The sequence below is a fragment of the Narcine bancroftii genome, chromosome 1, assembly GCF_036971445.1.
Source record: "Narcine bancroftii isolate sNarBan1 chromosome 1, sNarBan1.hap1, whole genome shotgun sequence".
Lineage (NCBI taxonomy): Eukaryota > Metazoa > Chordata > Chondrichthyes > Torpediniformes > Narcinidae > Narcine > Narcine bancroftii.
In genome coordinates, this window is record NC_091469.1 from 455,855,845 (window position 1) to 455,873,141 (window position 17,297).

Below are 17,297 nucleotides of genomic sequence, written 5' to 3' on the forward strand. Positions count from 1 at the left end.
TTTTCATTGTGTGATGACATTGTTTAATGGGTTTATTGTATTGTATATGTTGAACGTTTAATGGGGATGGGAAGGAGGGAGGGAAAGGAGGTGGGGAAAAGGGGAGAAAGTGACATTGTGTATATTCAAGAGGGAAATGTTTGTGTGTATTTTGATTAATATGGTTCATAGTGTGAAAAATAAAAAAAATTATAAAAAAGAACGATTAACACAATTAGGAAAAATTCAGAGATTACATATAAACTGCAGGAAATTAATGAGGAATTTAAAATTTTTCATCAAGGCTTGTATACATCAAAGGGTACACAAGATGTTGATCAGATTGATTCTTTTTTTTATCTAATTTAAATTTACCATCGTTGAATGAGATGGATATTAAAGATTTAGATAGTTCATTTACTGATTTAGAGCTTAAAGAAGCATTACAATCAATGACTGGAGGGAAATCTCCTGGTGAGGATGGGTTTACAATGGAGTTGTATAAAGAATTTAATGACTTATTGTTTCCAGTATATATAGAAGTTTTGAAACAAGCAACTGAACTGGCTCATTTCCAGAATCATTTTCAAGGGCACTGGTAACTGTTATTCCAAAGAAAGATAGGGACCCTTTAAAAGTGGCCTCATATAGACCAAATATCTTTATTGAATGTGGATTATAAGATTGTGGCGAAAGTATTAGCTAATAGATTAGCCAATTTTTAACTAAAATTAGTAGATCAAGCAGGTTTTATTAAAGGTTGATATTCTGCAGACAATATTATTAAATTGATTTCGATAATCAATGCTGCAAGACAACAGGTTAATCAACCAATGACAATAGCATTAGATGTGGAAAAAGCTTTTGATCGGGTTGAATGGATTTTTTTGTTCAAGGTGTTGAAAAGATTTAATTTTGGTCCGCTTTTTACTGGCTGGGTTAAGGCCTTATATACTGGTCCTTCTGCAAGATTAATAATGAATGGACAGATTTCTTCGGTATTTAATTTGTCTCATTCGACTAGACAGGGTTGTCCTCTTTCACCAGTTTTATTTGCTTTGGTAAAAGAACCATTGGCTCAAGCAATAAGGGAAGACACTAGTATTAAAGGAATTACAATAGGAGAACAAGGGTATAAAATTAATTTGTTTGCAGATGATGTGCTGATATATTTGACAAATCCTAAAGATTTTTTAAAGTCTTTGCAAAATTTGTTAAATCGGTATGGTATGCTTTCAGGTTATTAAGTTAATTGGGCAAAAAGTGAAATATTATCACAGGAAGATTATACAGATTGTAGCCAAACTCCTAAATTAAATATTTAGGAGTTATAGTGAATAGAGAATATCAAGATTTATATAATTTAAATTATATACCATTATTAAATAAAATCAAAGCTGATTTACATAGATTGAAAGATTTACTATTGACTTTAATTGGGAGAGTTAATTGTATAAAAATGAATATATATCCCCGCATACAATATCTCTTTCAGTCTATTCCAAATGTAATACCAAAGAATTTTTTTAAAGAATTAAACAAAGTAATTCGAGTATTTTTGTGGACAGGTAAATTGTCAAGAGTTTCTATGCAAATATTAACATGGCGACATTTTCCAAATTATTACGAGACAGCACAATTGAAATTTATTAATAAGTTATTTGACGATGAACAATCACCTATGTGGGCAAAAGTTGAATTGGATAAGATTTCTGAAAATAAAATTAGTCATTTTATTTATAAATGGAATCCTTTATTGTTACAAAAATATAAATTACCTGTATTGCTACATATAATGAATATTTGGTATAAGCGAGATCCAATTATAGGATCTAAAGGAAAAACATCAGTAAAATCACCGCTATATCAGAATAAATGAATTCCTTTTTCTTTTAAATAATCCTTATTTGGAAAAACTGGGAAATGAAAGGAATCAATACGATACAGGATTGTTTTGAGGCAGGTATATTTTCTACATTTAATTTATTACGAGAAAAGTTTGGTATTTCACTAAATTCCTTTTTTGCCTACTATCAAGTTCGGGATTTTTTACAAACAAATTTTGGACGGGATTTGGTTTTACCAGGACAAACGAAATTTGAGATGCTAATTACAATTAAAGGAAATAAGAGGTTTATTTCAGATATGTACAGGTTGTTGCAAGAAAAAATGGATAAAGTTGATGTATATAAAATGAAGGAGAAATGGGAGAAGGATTTAGATATTGTTTTGTCCTGGGAAGAATGGTCAAATATGTGTATGGATAGAGTTACAAAATTACTTAATGTGAAATATAGTATGGTTAATTATAATTTTATACATCAATTGTATTTAACTCCTGATAAGTTGAAGAAATATGGATTCAGCTCGTCAGATTTGTGTTTTAGATGTGGAGAACTGATAGGTACTTTCATGTATTCTGTTTGGTCGTGTGAAAAAGATAAACCTTTTTGGGATAAAGATAAAGTTATTGAGAGAATTATTTAAAATTGATCCTCAGTTGGATCCAATGATGTTTTTATTAGGTTACATGAATATATTAAATGCAAGGCTGTAGATCAATGATCCACAATTGACTTTTGTATGATTAGGGTTAGCAGTAGCAAGAAAATGTATAACTGAAAAATGATATAGAGTTGAATATACCATGATGGCATAATGAATTACAATCGTGTTTATATTTGGAAAAAATAACCTATACTTTGCGACATTTTTTTGTTAAAATGTGGAGTTTATATTTAAAATATATGGCTATAGATTTTAAGTAAATGATACGTACAGAGTTGGCATACCAAGCAGTCAATATTAATACCTGGAAAATTTATTTTTGTTTAAGGCTCCGGGTGAGGGTGGGGGGGGTGGGTGGGTTGGGAGGGGTTAGTTTAGATGGGGGGGAGGGGAGTTTTGTTTTTCTTTGTATTTTACAATTTTCTTTATTATCTTTAAAGTTTTGTAAAATCTCAAAATAATTTTTTTTTAAAAGATGGAATTGAAGACATAGAAAGTTGGTAATTGGATTTGTAAAAGAAGACGGAGTCGATTGGGCTCCATTCAGAGAAGGTCGATAAAGGAGGCACAAACATCAACAGCATCAAGACCACATAAGAAGTGACCAGCCTCATTAAAGGTTCCTTCTAAGTGTTTATTGCAAATTAGAACAGTTTTGAGAAAGTGCCACTTGTCCTATGAGGACTGTTTTGGTTTTGGAGAAATTGTTGTGCATATTTGATGTCTGAGTGTGATGATCAACTGAATGGATAAGATGGTAGCTGCCGCAGCAGCAGCTGTACCTAAGGAGCTATGTGTCAAGAAAATGAAGGTCAAGAAAGGCAAAGTCAGCAATTAGAGACAAGAGGAAACAAAGCAACTCCCCAAGCAAGACTGAGTGAGGATATGGATAAGAAGGTTACAGTTGCTGAGGATACAAATCTCGCAAAATTACTGCAAAACCCAGAAATAAAAATTAAGATCAGCCACAAAGAAATAGCTGAAGCTGTGCCACAAGATGATGGTGAGGAGGATGAGCAATTCTAAATAGAGACAGGATCAGACGTACAGGACCTAATAGTGTGTCAAATGCTGAATGCAGAAGTAAGAGGAATTCTAGTTCAGACTCCAGTATTACAATTATTACATCTACACGTATAAAGATTCAGCATGAGATGGCAGTTCTTGAAGCAAAAATAGAATTCCTTCACATTAAATTAGATTTAGAAGAACGGAAGAGACAGTTAAAGAGGCAAGAGGAGCAGCAATTGCTTCAAGAGAGATATGCCTTTGAACAGCATAGGAACATAGGAAGTAGGAACAGGAGTAGGCCAAAAATGGCCCATTGAGCCTACTCCGCCATTCAATACGATCATGGCTGATCTAATTTATGACCTAACTCCACCTACCTGCCTTCTCCCCATATCCCCTAATTCCTCTATCATGTAAAACTTTATTTAACCGAATTTTAAATAAGTTTAATGAGGTAGCCTCAACCACTTCCCTGGTTAGAGAATTCCAAACATTCACTACTCTCTGGGAAAAACTATTTTTCCTCATCTCTGTCCTAAATCTACTCCCCCGAATCTTGAGACTGAGTCTTCTCCTTTTAGTTTCCCGGGCCAGCTCAAAAAACCTTCCTACATCTATCCTATCCATACCCTTCATAATCCTATATGTTTCTATAAGATCTCCTCTCATTCTTCTGAACTCGAGCGAATACAATCCTAGATGATTTAATCTTTCATCATAAGTCAACCCCTTCATCCCAGGGATCAACCTCGTAAACCTCTGGACTGTCTCCAAAGCCAGTATATTCTTCCTCAAATATGGAGACCAGAACTGGACACAGTACTCCAGGTGCCGTCTCACCAGTACCTTATACAGTTGCAACATTACCTCCCTACTCCTGAATTCAATTCCTCTAGCGATGAAGGCCAACATTCCATTTGCCTTCTTAATAACCTGCTGCACCTGCAACCTAACTTTTTGCGATTCATGCACAAGCACTCCCAAGTTCCTCTGCACAACAGCATGCTGTAGTTTTTCACCCTTTAAATAATATTCAGCTCTTTTATTTTTCTTGCCAAAGTGGATAACCTCACACTTACTAACATTGTACTCCATCTGCCAGACCTTTGCCCACTCATCCAGCTTAACTATATCCCTCTGCAGACTCTCCACATCCTCATTACAATTTGCTCTTCCACTCAATTTGGTGTCATCCGCAAACTTGGCTACACCACATTTTGTCCCCTCCTCCAAGTCATCAATGTAAATGATGAACAGTTGTGGGCCTAACACTGACCCCTGCGGCACCCCACTTACCACTCTCTGCCAACCTGAAAAACTCCCATTTATCCCGACTCTCTGCCTCCTGTCAGACAACCAATTTTCAATCCAGGCCAATATACTTCCCTGGACTCCACTTTCCTGTAACTTACTGAGAAGTCTCTTGTGCAGCACCTTATCAACCGCTTTCTGGAAATCCAAATATACAACATCAACCTGTTCCCCTCTATCCACCGCACCCATTATATCCTTAAGGAGGGAACAGGAGCTACCAGAACTGGAAAATACTGTTAAACACATGTCAGGTCAAAGGCACTAGGAGGCTCAGCAGGATCTGGTGCCCAAAGTTAATTATCAAAAGCATCACACTTTGAGGAAGGACAACAGAAAAAGAAAATATTGAGTACCAAGGCTGAGCCAGTATTGCAACCACAATACGTGCTTGGTCCTGAAATAGAGGTCCATGCACAAAGCTGAGCCAGTGCTACAACCACAAGATGTGATTGGTCATGAACTACGCAAGTTAAGACATGAAGCTGAGCCAATGTTGTGGTTGCAAGATGTGCAAAAGCCCAAATTAATCGGGTTTAGGCAAGGAGCCAGACCTCGAACCTCAATGATGACCCCATTGGACAGAGATGAGAGCCAAATGCCATCTTGTGGAGGGTCATAACAGGTGCTCCCGGCAAGTATTAGTAATCTGGGTGAACAAAGTAACATATACCCAGGCACGACATGACAAGATGAGATAGCTGCATCATTAATGTATTTACGGACTTTCTCTTCTCTGCCCAAGGGAGGATTTGTAGAAGTTATTGAGGAATATGCCAAACTTCCTTATTCTTCCAAGTTGGTGTGCTTTCTTGACGTTCTTACAACGTGGTATGTCTGGGTCAGATGATTGGAAATGTTTACTATCTTTCCACTCCAGTGCCATTGATGTGAACAAGAATATCATCTCTGCCACCTTTCCCAAGGCAATGACCATCTCCTTCGACTTATTAACATTGAGAGACAGGGGTTGTCTTGGCACCATGCCACTAATTTTCTATCACCTTCCTCTATTTCTACCCAAGTACACAAGTAATTCACCTTAGCTTGGTTGGTGCTTCTTGACATCAATTTCATGAATTAAGATTCATTCAAGTAAATTAGTGCTTTTGCTTTCAACTGAAAAACATTTGTCAAGTACTCAGTCTTGGAATGCAATGTACATGTACTTCTTTGTTCATTTTCCTCTATTTAAAGGGACAGTGCAGACATCTGGAAATTTGATTAAGCAGTTTCAAGCCATATTATCTCCTTCCTAAGTCACATATTGTACTTAAACAAATAAGATCTCCTTTCAATATCTTATGGTGACATATTCATATTGTAGATCCTTCAACAATAACTCTATTGGGAGCCAACAGTAACTCTTACAGCTGAAACATGTCAGGGCTTGCAGTAATGTAAGTAGTTAATTTTCTCTGCAGATCAAAAGATGTTACTTGGCTCAAATTCAAGTTTACTGTCACATGCATGATGGTATCCACAGAGACGGATCAACGAGGGGCTCAGCGTTTGAAGGACCCACAAAAGCTGCGAGTGACTTGGGATAGGGGACCCACACAGGCTACAGGCACATGGGAGCCAAGTATTGGAGGCAGGATTCCAGAGGGAGTTCCTGATGGCCCTCAAGTGCTGAGACTTTCTGATCATGTTGGAGATTTGGATCTGGAGCTCAGACTGGCAATAAATCAAACAGGAGTCTGTGCGGCTGCAGAGGTTACAGGAGCACTGGAGGTGAAACCCTGGACACCCAGTCCCTCTGAAGGGACCCTTTTTGGCTTCTCTTTCTGTCATACTGTAAGGGGCACCGGATAATACTAATGGAAAATTTCTGTCTCCCTTACAACAGCCAAACTGTATGTATTATTACATGACAATAAAAAGAACATTGAGACCTTGATAGAACATGTTTTTCTAACAGACAAGCAGGAAGGTCAAACATAGTTTAAAAGTAAGATACATTAACAAAAGTGCAGAGTTTCAGACAGAAATCAGCTGGTACAAAGAAAAGGCAATATAATTTTCCTATTTTAGGTTTCATTCAGGAGTCTAATAATGACTGTAAAGAAACTGTCCTCAAATCTGATGATACGTGATCTCATATTTGTGAATCTTTCTGATGGATTGGGGTGAGAAGAGTCTTTTAATATGTTGGTTGCTTTTCCAAGATAATGGAAGTCACAGATGGATTTGATGAGGGGGGTGGCGGGGGGGTGCATGTTGGTATGTGTGATGGTCACAGCCATATTCACAACCCTCTGCAGTTTCTTATAGTCTTGGGCAAAGCAATTCCCATACCATGCAGTAATATATTCTGATAGCTTGCTTTCAATGGTGCACCAATCAAAGTTGTGGAAGGCTGCTGGTGACTTGTCAAATTTCCCCAGGCTTCTGAGGGTGTAAATGTGGCAGCACACTTTCATGGACATTGCATCACTGTTGGTGGTCCAGGTCAAATCACTGAAATATTTACCCCACAGGACTTAAAGATATCTATCTGCACCTCAGCACCATTGAGGTTGTATTTCAACAATCCTATAGATAAATCTCAACTTTGGTAGGACAAGCCAGGGTAGGACTGTCATGGAAAACAGCAGCGTACGGCAAAGTGCGGTAAAACAGAGAGATATAGAAATACAGATATTCTTGAAAGTGGCATCACAGGTTGATTGGGTTGTGAGAAGAGAGCTTTTGGTTCTTTGGCTTTCATAAAAGCTGTACAAAGCATTGGTGAGGCCAAATGTTGAGTTTTGGATGTTTTGGTCACCGACCTACAGAAAAGATTAAAAGAGTGTAGAGAACATTAACAAGGAGCCAAGCTATAGGGAAAGGTTGAAAAGGTTAGGACTTTATTCCCTGGAGCATTTGAGAATCAGAAATTTAATGGAGGTATACAAAATTATGAGGGTAAATGCAAACAGACTTATTTTCCACTGCGATTAGGTGAGGCAAGAACATGGATTAACAGTGAAAGGTGAAAGGGGAAGGTTTGGGGAAATAACTTCGCTCAGAGAGTGGTAAAAGTGTGGAATGTGTGGGTTCGATTTCAACATTTGAGAGGAATTTGAAGTGGTATCTGGATGGGAGGAGCAACTAGGACTATGGCCCAGATGCAGGCTGATGGTACTGGGTGGAAAAATAGTTCAGCACTCAGTAGAAATACAAGAGATAATAAAAAAATTACCAAATAATAAGACACCAGGAGAGGATGGACTCCCAATAGAATTCTACAAAACATTTAAAGACCTATTAATACCGCCCCTCCTGGATGTAATCAACCAGATTGATGAGACACAAAACTTACCAGATTCATGTAAAACAGCAATAATTACAGTGATACTAGAAGCCAAGCCAAAGAAGAAGACTAAAACAAGGGAAAGATCCACTCTCACCAGCGTCATATAGACCAATATCTTTGCTAAACACAGATTATAAGATAATAGCTAAACTATTAGCAAACAGATTAGCAGAACCGGTACCGAAAATGGTAAATTTAGACCAAACTGGATTTATCAAAAAAAGGCGCACAACAGACAATATTTGTAAATTTATTAACTTAATTCATGCAGTAGAAGGAAATAAAGCACCTGCAGTAGCAGTTGCTTTAGACGCAGAGAAGGCCTTCGACAGAGTAGAATGGAATTATTTGTTCAAAGTATTGCAAAAATTCAGTTTACCGGAGAAGTATATTAATTGGATTAAAGCATTATATAAGGGACCGTTAGCGAAAGTGACAGTAAATGGACATGTATAAAAGCAATTTAACTTAAGCAGGTCAACGCGGCAGGGATGCCCACTATCACCATTATTATTTGCGCTAGCGAAAGAACCACTAGCAGAATCGATAAGAATAGATAATAATATAAAAGGAATAAAAATAAAAGACAGGGAATATAAAATCAGTCTATTTGCGGATGATGTGATAGTGTACTTAACAGAACCAGAACTATCAATAAAAGAATTATATAAGAAATTGAAGGAATATGGAGAAGTGTTGGGATACAAGATAAACGTAAATAAAAGTGAAGCAATGCCTATGAATAACGCGGATTTCTCAAAATTTAAGAAGGAATCCCCATTCAGATGGCAAATGCAGGCAATAAGATACCTAGGTGTACAAATAAACAAAAATCTAGGCCAATTATATAAACTCAATTACAATCCACTAATGAAAAAATTACAGGACGATTTAGAGCATTGGAAAGAGCTACCACTAACACTGATAGGAAGGATAAACTGTATTAAAATGAACATTTTTCCAAGGATACTATACTTATTTCAGGCATTGCCAATACAACTGACAGAAAAATTCTTCAAAGAGTTAAAGAAAATAATAAGGAAATTTTTATGGAGAGGGGGGAAACCGAGGATAGCACTAGATAAATTAACAGAATGGTATAAACAAGGAGGCTTACAATTGCCAAACTTCAAAAATTATTATAGAGCCGCACAATTAAGGTACCTATCAGATTTTTATCAAACAAGGGAAAAACCAGACTGGACGAGATTAGAATTAGATTAAATAGGGGAAAAGATACCTGAACACATATTATATAAATGGGACAAAAAATTGGTACAATATAGAACTTCTCCAGTATTACACCATCTCCTCAATATATGGAAGAAGATTCATGTAGAAAGAAATAAAACAAATTATCAATTACCAAAACTAATATTGACGCAAAATAAGCTACTCCCTTTTACAATAGACAACCTTTCCTTTAGAAAATGGGAAAAAAAAGGGATTAAAAGAATAGAAAATTGTTTTTCAGGAAATAGATTCTTATCCTTTGAACAAATGAGAGATAAGTACAATATAACTGGAGATACAGCGCTGGCATATTACCAACTGAGATCCTACTTGAAAGATAAATTAGGAAGCAATTTGAGTTTACCAGAGGGAAGTAACCTTGAATATGTGATTACAGATACAATGTTAATCAAAAGATTTATAACAAATATGTATATTAAACTGCAAGAAAAGGAGAATGAGGAAACAAATGGTAAAACTAAACAAAAATGGGAACAAGATTTAAATATAAAGATAAAAAAGGAAACATGGGAGAAATTATGTTCTGGAACGATGAGAAATACAATAAATACGAGGCTGCGTATGATACAATATAATTGGTTACACAGACTATACATTACACCGCAAAAGTTAAATAAATGGGACCCAACAGTATCTGATAGATGTTTTCGATGTAAAAAAGAAAGGGGAACAACAATTCATGCAATCTGGACATGTGAGAGAGTAGAAAAATTTTGGGATGATCTCAATCAGATATTAAATAAAATAACAGAAAACAATATACCAAAGAATCCAGAGATCTTTCTCCTAAGTAACATAAAAAAATAAAGAATTTGGAATTGACTTGGAAGATGCACAAAAAAGATTTGTTAAGATAGCCCTAGCCGTAGCAAAAAAATGTATTATGTCAACCTGGAAATTGGAAGATAATTTGAAAATACAACAATGGTATATAGAAATGAATAAATGTATTCCATTAGAAAAAATAACATATAGTTTAAGAAATAATATTGAAATATTCGAACAAGTATGGGAGCCTTACATTAAATACAATAGCGAAAACCTACCGGGAACAAACATTACCTAAGTTGATGGAAGGAGAAGAAAAGAAAAGAATGGACTCCGTAGAATTTCTGGTGTATTTTTGTTGAATGACAACATTGTCTGACTGGCTTAATGCAACCTAGATTGTATACCTAAAATGGATGAGGGGGGGGGGGGGTGGGGGGGTGGCATGGGAGGAGGGAGGGGTGGGGGAGAAAAAGTCACTGTATATGTGTGAAAAAGTAAAAGTGTATATCATGGCTAACGTGATTTATGGTGTGAAAAATAAAAAAATTAAAAATAATAAAAAAAAGAAAAATAGTTCAGCACTTGAACCAAAGGGCCTGTTACTGCGCTCTACTGTTCTATGGTTCTATGAAATGAGGGTGGGTAATGAAGAAGAGCAATAAGTGATGGAGATGAAATTCATTAGGTGGGAGAGTAATTGTGTACAATTGTCACAAATTTTCTTTTGGACTGGAACTCACTTGTAAGATCATGAAATTTCTCCTGGCACTGTAGTATGGAGTTTCTTCTTCATGAAACCATTTCCAACCACAGTTTGAATGATGGTTTTGGTGGGACACAAGTGACTAGTGTAGCACCATTATAGTCCTTCACTACTCCACCTTATCAATGGGAATTTAATGTTGTCAGGAATAAAATGCGAATGTCTGTAGACACAGTGATTGAAGTAAAAACACAAAGCTGGAGAAACTCAGCAGGTCAAAGAGCATACATTTTATACCAAAGATGACCTATACATGACCAATGTCTCAGGCTTGAGACCATTATTAAGGTATGAGTGAAATGTAGACAGACGCCTGAATAAAACAGTGGGGGGGGGAAGGACACATGCCCACAGGCAAGAGGGTAAGAGAGGAAGGGCACAAGAAAACAGGAGGAGGGGGATAGATCTGTGAATGGAGAAGGAAGAGGATGGAGAGCTGGAGGAAAGGTGACAGAGGGATAGGAAGGAGAGGGAGAATGAGTTCCCTTGGAGAAAATTCCTTAGAACTTAAGAAAAAAGTATGCCACTTTTAAAAAAATTTGGCAACCATACTTAAATTCCATAGGAGCACAACTATAATGTAGACCACCATACCTCACCGCCCTACCTTTCCCATCTATTCCTCAATCCGTTGGGGGAGCGGGGACAGGGTCCATCCCATCCCAACCAGGAAAAGTCAAGAAAAGAAAACAGCCTGAGTGCTGGCCACTATGCCATGACAAACCCATAGACCACTGATACATGTTTCACACCTTTGTGTGTCTTCAATGTCATGTGTAACTGTGGTTAGTTAAGTGTTAAATGTTGAGGGTGTGCGGGAGGGAGAGGGACAGAAAGAGCTTGAAATCTGCAGAAAACTTTGTATAGAATTTATAATTGTAAATTATAGTCAATGCTGATACTGTTAACATGGACACTGATGAGGATAATAATTGTTTGAGTTTAATTTTGGAATATCATAAAATATTTAAAAAGAGAGGGAGAATGAGGAGTGGCTAGCATGCAGAAAGCAGAGAAGTCGATGTTGATGACATCTGATTGGACAGTGGCCAGAAGGAATATTAGGTGCTGCTCCTCCAATTTACAGGTTGCCTTGATTTGGCAGTACATGTGGCCATGGACAGACATGTCAGCATGGGAGTGGAACGCAGAATTGAAATGGTTGGCCACTGGGTGATCCCTGTCATTGATGCAGACAGAGCGAAGTGATCTTCCAGTCTGCGTCCAGTCTCTCTGATGTAGATAAGGTCACAATGGCAGCACTGGATGCAGTGGATAACTTCCACAGATTCACAAGTGAAATGTTGTTTCACTTGGAAGAACTGCTTGGGGGCTCAAATGGTGATGAGGGGGGAGTGGCACTTCCTGCGGTGATGGGAAGGTGCCAAGGAGGTGATTAGTGGGAAGGAATAAGTGGATGAGGGAGTCATGGATGGAGCAGTCCCTATGGAATTCAGAGAGGAGAAGATGTGTCTGGTAATGGGATCATGTGGTAGGTGATGGAAATTGCAGAGACTGGTGGGATGGTTGGTGAGGACAAGGGATTGAACTTCATCTGCCACTTCTCCGTCCAACTCTGCATTCTTCATCCAAGGCAATGATAAAATTCACAAGAAGCAGGAGTCTGAAACGATCCCTGTGGAACACCACTTGTCACCTCCAGATAGAATTCATTCCTTCTATTATCATCCACCATCCGCCTTATGTGTTACTCAAATCCAAGTCCACACAGCCAAGTTTCCATGGATTTTGTGCCTCATGCCTTTCTGGATAAAAGACTAAATTTTGGTCCATAATTATTTTCTTTCTAACTATGACTGATCTGTTTTTGGTCTGATTCATTGAAATTAGAAAGCTCGTAAATATTTGTATCCTGAAATAGCTGGGGTCAAAACAGAAAATTGTCAGCATGTTAAAATGAGAGAATTTAATTAATGCCTGCAAAAACCTTACCTTGTGAAAAAGGGCTTGATGATGCTGTTGTAACAGAAAGACAAGCTGAATTCTTTCCTGGCTTTCTTCCTCTCTGACTTGAGCCATACGCTGTCGATTTTTTCCCTTTGATTTCCAAGCCTTTAATTACAGCATCATCATTCCCACTTGAAGATTGAGTAGGTACTTCTTGGAAATTTGCATTTGTAAATCTGGCAGTAGTTTCTTCCAGCCTCTTCAAGGAGCCTGATACAAAGCCACTGCTAGTGCTGGTGTACGTCTAAAAAAATGAATTAACGAATAAGAGAGAACAAAAGTTATTATTCGCCAATAAATTATTTAATTCCATCATTGACTTGATGCCATCCTTCACTGCACTCTTGATTATCACTAAATGCATACTTTTATCTCAAATCCAAGCAAATCATCCAACCTGGAATCTCAGCAATTAGTATCACACAATAAATGACTTTAAATAAAATAGATATACAGACTTCCAAACTCTTATTCAATTCCTCTTTTGAAAGTCACATTTAAGTCCATTTGAATGACTCTTTTGTATGGCATATTCCAGATCATGACCATTTATTGCAGAACATTTTCTTCATGATAATGTTTAATTTAAAACAGTGAATTCTGATCTTAAAACACTCACAAATGGAAATAGTACAATTTAATTTACTTCTACATCCTAAATCCTTGAGCATAATGGCAGTCCCAGTCAATGCAACAAAAGTTAATATCACCCACTATTACAACCCTATTATTTCTATCATATCTGTATTCTCCCTGCATTTTTCCCATAATCATACCCTTCTTATTCCAAGTTCTATCTATTTGGTCTCATTGTACGTTCCCCCAGCTGTGATATTCTCCTGAGTCAAAAATGCAGCTCCCCATTCCTCTCTTACACCACAGCAGCTGTATTTCAGAACACTGAGTTGCCAATCATTTATAATAGCGTAGAACACTGCAGCACTGAAACAGGTTATATGGTCCATCTTGTCCATGCCAAATTATTATTCTGCTCAGACCCATCGACCTGCAGCTGGGCAATAGACCTCCACACCCCTCCCATTCATGTTCCTATCAAAATTTTTCTAACATATCAAAATCAAGCTCACATTCACCACTTCAGCTGACAGCTCATTCCACACTCTCTCTCACAACTCTCGGCGTGAAGAAGTTCCCTCTAATGTTTCCTTTAAATATTTCACCTTTCACCCTTAGCCCATGTCCTCTAGTTCTTGTCTCTCCTCACCTCTATCTATACTGCTCATAATTTTGTATATCACTAACAAATCTCCCCTTACTCTCCAACAAATAAAATCCTAACCTGTTTAACCTGTGCATGTAACTAAGCTCTTTAAAATTGCATACATTACTCCAAATTTGAACTCTCCAATGCATTACACAATATCACCATAACATCCCAACTCCTATTCTCAATGCTTTATGGCCACCGATTCTTTATGATCCTAAACAACCGTAATGGCACTTTCAGGGAATTATGTGTCTATTCCCAGATCCCTCCGTATTAACTCACTCCTTTGTGCCCTGCCACATACCGTGTACTTCATACCTTGGTTATCTCCCCAACACTGCAACACTTCACATTTGTCTGCATTAAATTCCATCTGCAATTTTGTAGCTTATTTTTCCATTTGGTCCAGATCCTGCTGCAACATTTGAAAGATTTCCTCACAGTCCATTACACCTCCAAATTTTGTGCTCTCTGCAAATATGCTAATCCAATTTACCATACATCATCCAGATCATTGATACAGATGACAAATAATAATGGACCCAGCACTGATTCCTGAGGAATATCACTAGTCACAAGCCTTCAATTGGAGAGGCAATCATCTACTACCCATGTATCAATCACATTTCTGAAACAGCTATAACATCACAAGCCCAAGTGCAAATACATGCTTTAAGATCATCTGCCCTACATGCAGTTTAGTCCAGCAGGTCGTCCACATTCTCTGACATGCTATTGGACTTAACATATAACATAACAATTACAGCACGGAAACAGGCCATTAGGCCCTTCTAGTCCGCACCGAACCAAACACCCCTTTCTAGTCCCACCTCCCTGCACAATGCCCATAACCCTCCATCTTCTTCTCATCCATATACCTGTCCAACCTTTTCTTAAATAATACAATTGACTCCGCCGCCACTATTTCTCCCGGAAGATCATTCCACACGGCTACCACTCTCTGAGTAAAGAAGTTCCCCCTCATGTTACCTCTAAACCTCTGCCCCTTAATTCTTAACTCATGTCCTCTTGTTTTAATCTTTCCTCCTCTTAACAGAAATAGTCTATCCACATCCACTCTCTCTATCCCTTTCATAATCTTAAATACTTCTATCAAATCCCCTCTCAACCTTCTACGCTCCAAAGAATAAAGACCTAATCTGTCCAATCTCTCCCTATACTCTAGATGCTTAAACCCAGGTAACATTCTGGTAAACCTTCTCTGCACTCTCTCCACTCTGTTTATATCCTTCCTATAATTAGGCGACCAGAACTGCACACAGAACTCCAAATTAGGCCGCACCAACGTCTTATACAATCTCAACATCACCTCCCAACTCCTATATTCCATGCAATGATTGATAAAGGCCAGCATACTAAAAGCCTTCTTCACCACCCTATTCACGTGAGTTTCTACCTTCAGGGAACGATGTACCGTTACTCCTAAATCTTTCTGCTCTTCTGTATTCCTCAATGCTCTCCCATTTACCACGTATGTCCTATTCTGGTTCTTCTTACCAAAATGAAGCACCTCACACTTATCAGCATTAAATTCCATCTGCCATTTTTCAGCCCACTTTTCTAAGCAGCCCAAATCCCTCTGCAATCCTTGAAAACCTTCTTCATTATCCACTATTCCACCTATCTTAGTATCGTCTGCATATTTACTAATCCAATTCACCACCCCATCATCTAGATCATTAATGTATATAACGAACAACAATGGGCCCAATACAGATCCTTGAGGCACACCACTGGTAACCGGCCTCCAACCTGACAGACAATTATCCACTACCACTCTCTGGCCTCTCCATTTCAGCCAATGTTCAATCCATTTGACTATCTTAAAATTTATACCTAAAGACTGCACCTTCCTAACTAACCTTCCATGTGGTACCTTAACGAAGGCCTTACTGAAGTCCATATAGACAACATCCACTGCGCTACCCTCATCCACATTCCTAGTCACCTCTTCAAAAAATTCAATCAGATTGGTCAAACATGACATTCCTCCCACAAATCCATGTTGAGTGCTCCTGATCAGACCCTGTCTATCCAGATGTTTATAAGTACTATCTCTAAGAATTTTCTCCATTAATTTACCTACCACAGACGTCAAACTTACAGGCCGATAGTTGCCAGGCTTCCTCCTTGAACCCTTTTTAAATAACGGAACCACATGCGCAATGCGCCAATCCTCCGGCACTATCCCCATATCTAATGACATTTGGAAAATTACCGCCAGAGCCTCTGCTATTTCCTCCTTCACTTCTCTCAATGTCCTGGGGAAGATCCCGTCTGGTCCCGGAGACTTATCCACCTTTATATTCTTCAAAAGCCTTAAAACTACACCTTTTGTAATCTCTATATTCCCCATATTTACCCAATTTGCTTTTTTTAATCTCACATCTCCCAATATCCTTCTCCTTAGTGAATACCGAAGAAAAGAAACTGTTCAATATCTCCCCCATTTCTCTAGGCTCCACACACAGTTTTCCGCTCTGATTTTCTAAGGGACCAATTTTGTCTCTAGCTTTCCTCTTACCATTAACATATTTGTAGAACTCTTTTGGATTAGTTTTCACCCTGCTTGCCATAGTTTCCTCGTACCTTCTTTTAGCTTTCCTAATTCCTCTCTTAAGATTCCTCTTACATTCAATGTATCTTTCAAACATCTCCTTAACTCCATGCTTCTTGTATCTAATGTACGCCTCCCTTTTTCTTCGAACCAAGTTTCCAATATTCCTTGAAAACCACGGCTCTCTCAAACCTTTTGCCCCTCCTTTTAACCTAACAGGAACATAAAGCTTTTGCACTCTCAAAATCTGATCTCTAAAAGACTTCCATCTCTCTACTACATCCTGCCCATAAAACAAATTGTCCCAATGCACACCCTGCAAGTCCTTTCGCATCTCCTCAAATCTAGCTTTTCCCCAATCAAAAACCTCAATCCTTGGCCCTGATTTCTCTCTTTCCATCATGACATTGAAGCTGATGGCATTATGATCACTGGACCCGAAGTGCTCGCCAACACTAACCTCCGTCACTTGACCCATCCCATTTGCCAACAGTAGATCTAACACTGCTCCTTCTCTGGTCGGCACCTCTACATATTGTTGTAAAAAACTATCTTGCACACATTTCACAAACTCTAACCCATCCAGTACTTTCACAGAATGTGTTTCCCAATCTATATGTGGAAAATT

At 38.0% G+C, this 17,297-nt stretch overlaps 1 protein-coding gene and 1 long non-coding RNA gene across 14 annotated transcripts in view; one reads left to right on the forward strand and one right to left on the reverse strand.

Annotated features, from left to right (window-relative positions):
- The window catches only part of mllt10 (MLLT10 histone lysine methyltransferase DOT1L cofactor), a 458,751-nt gene that overhangs the window by 256,353 nt on the left and 185,101 nt on the right, over positions 1–17,297 (reverse strand). For all 13 annotated transcript variants that reach the window (XM_069914651.1, XM_069914639.1, XM_069914641.1 and 10 more), the window contains one exon: positions 12,849–13,107. In XM_069914651.1, the coding sequence (XP_069770752.1) occupies positions 12,849–13,107 (259 nt within the window). The remainder of the gene's footprint in view (positions 1–12,848; positions 13,108–17,297) is intronic.
- Positions 6,743–17,297, forward strand: part of LOC138751817 (uncharacterized) — a 46,715-nt gene continuing 36,160 nt past the window's right edge. The window contains exon 1 of the long non-coding RNA XR_011350207.1: positions 6,743–6,938. This is a non-coding gene — a long non-coding RNA (uncharacterized lncRNA). The remainder of the gene's footprint in view (positions 6,939–17,297) is intronic.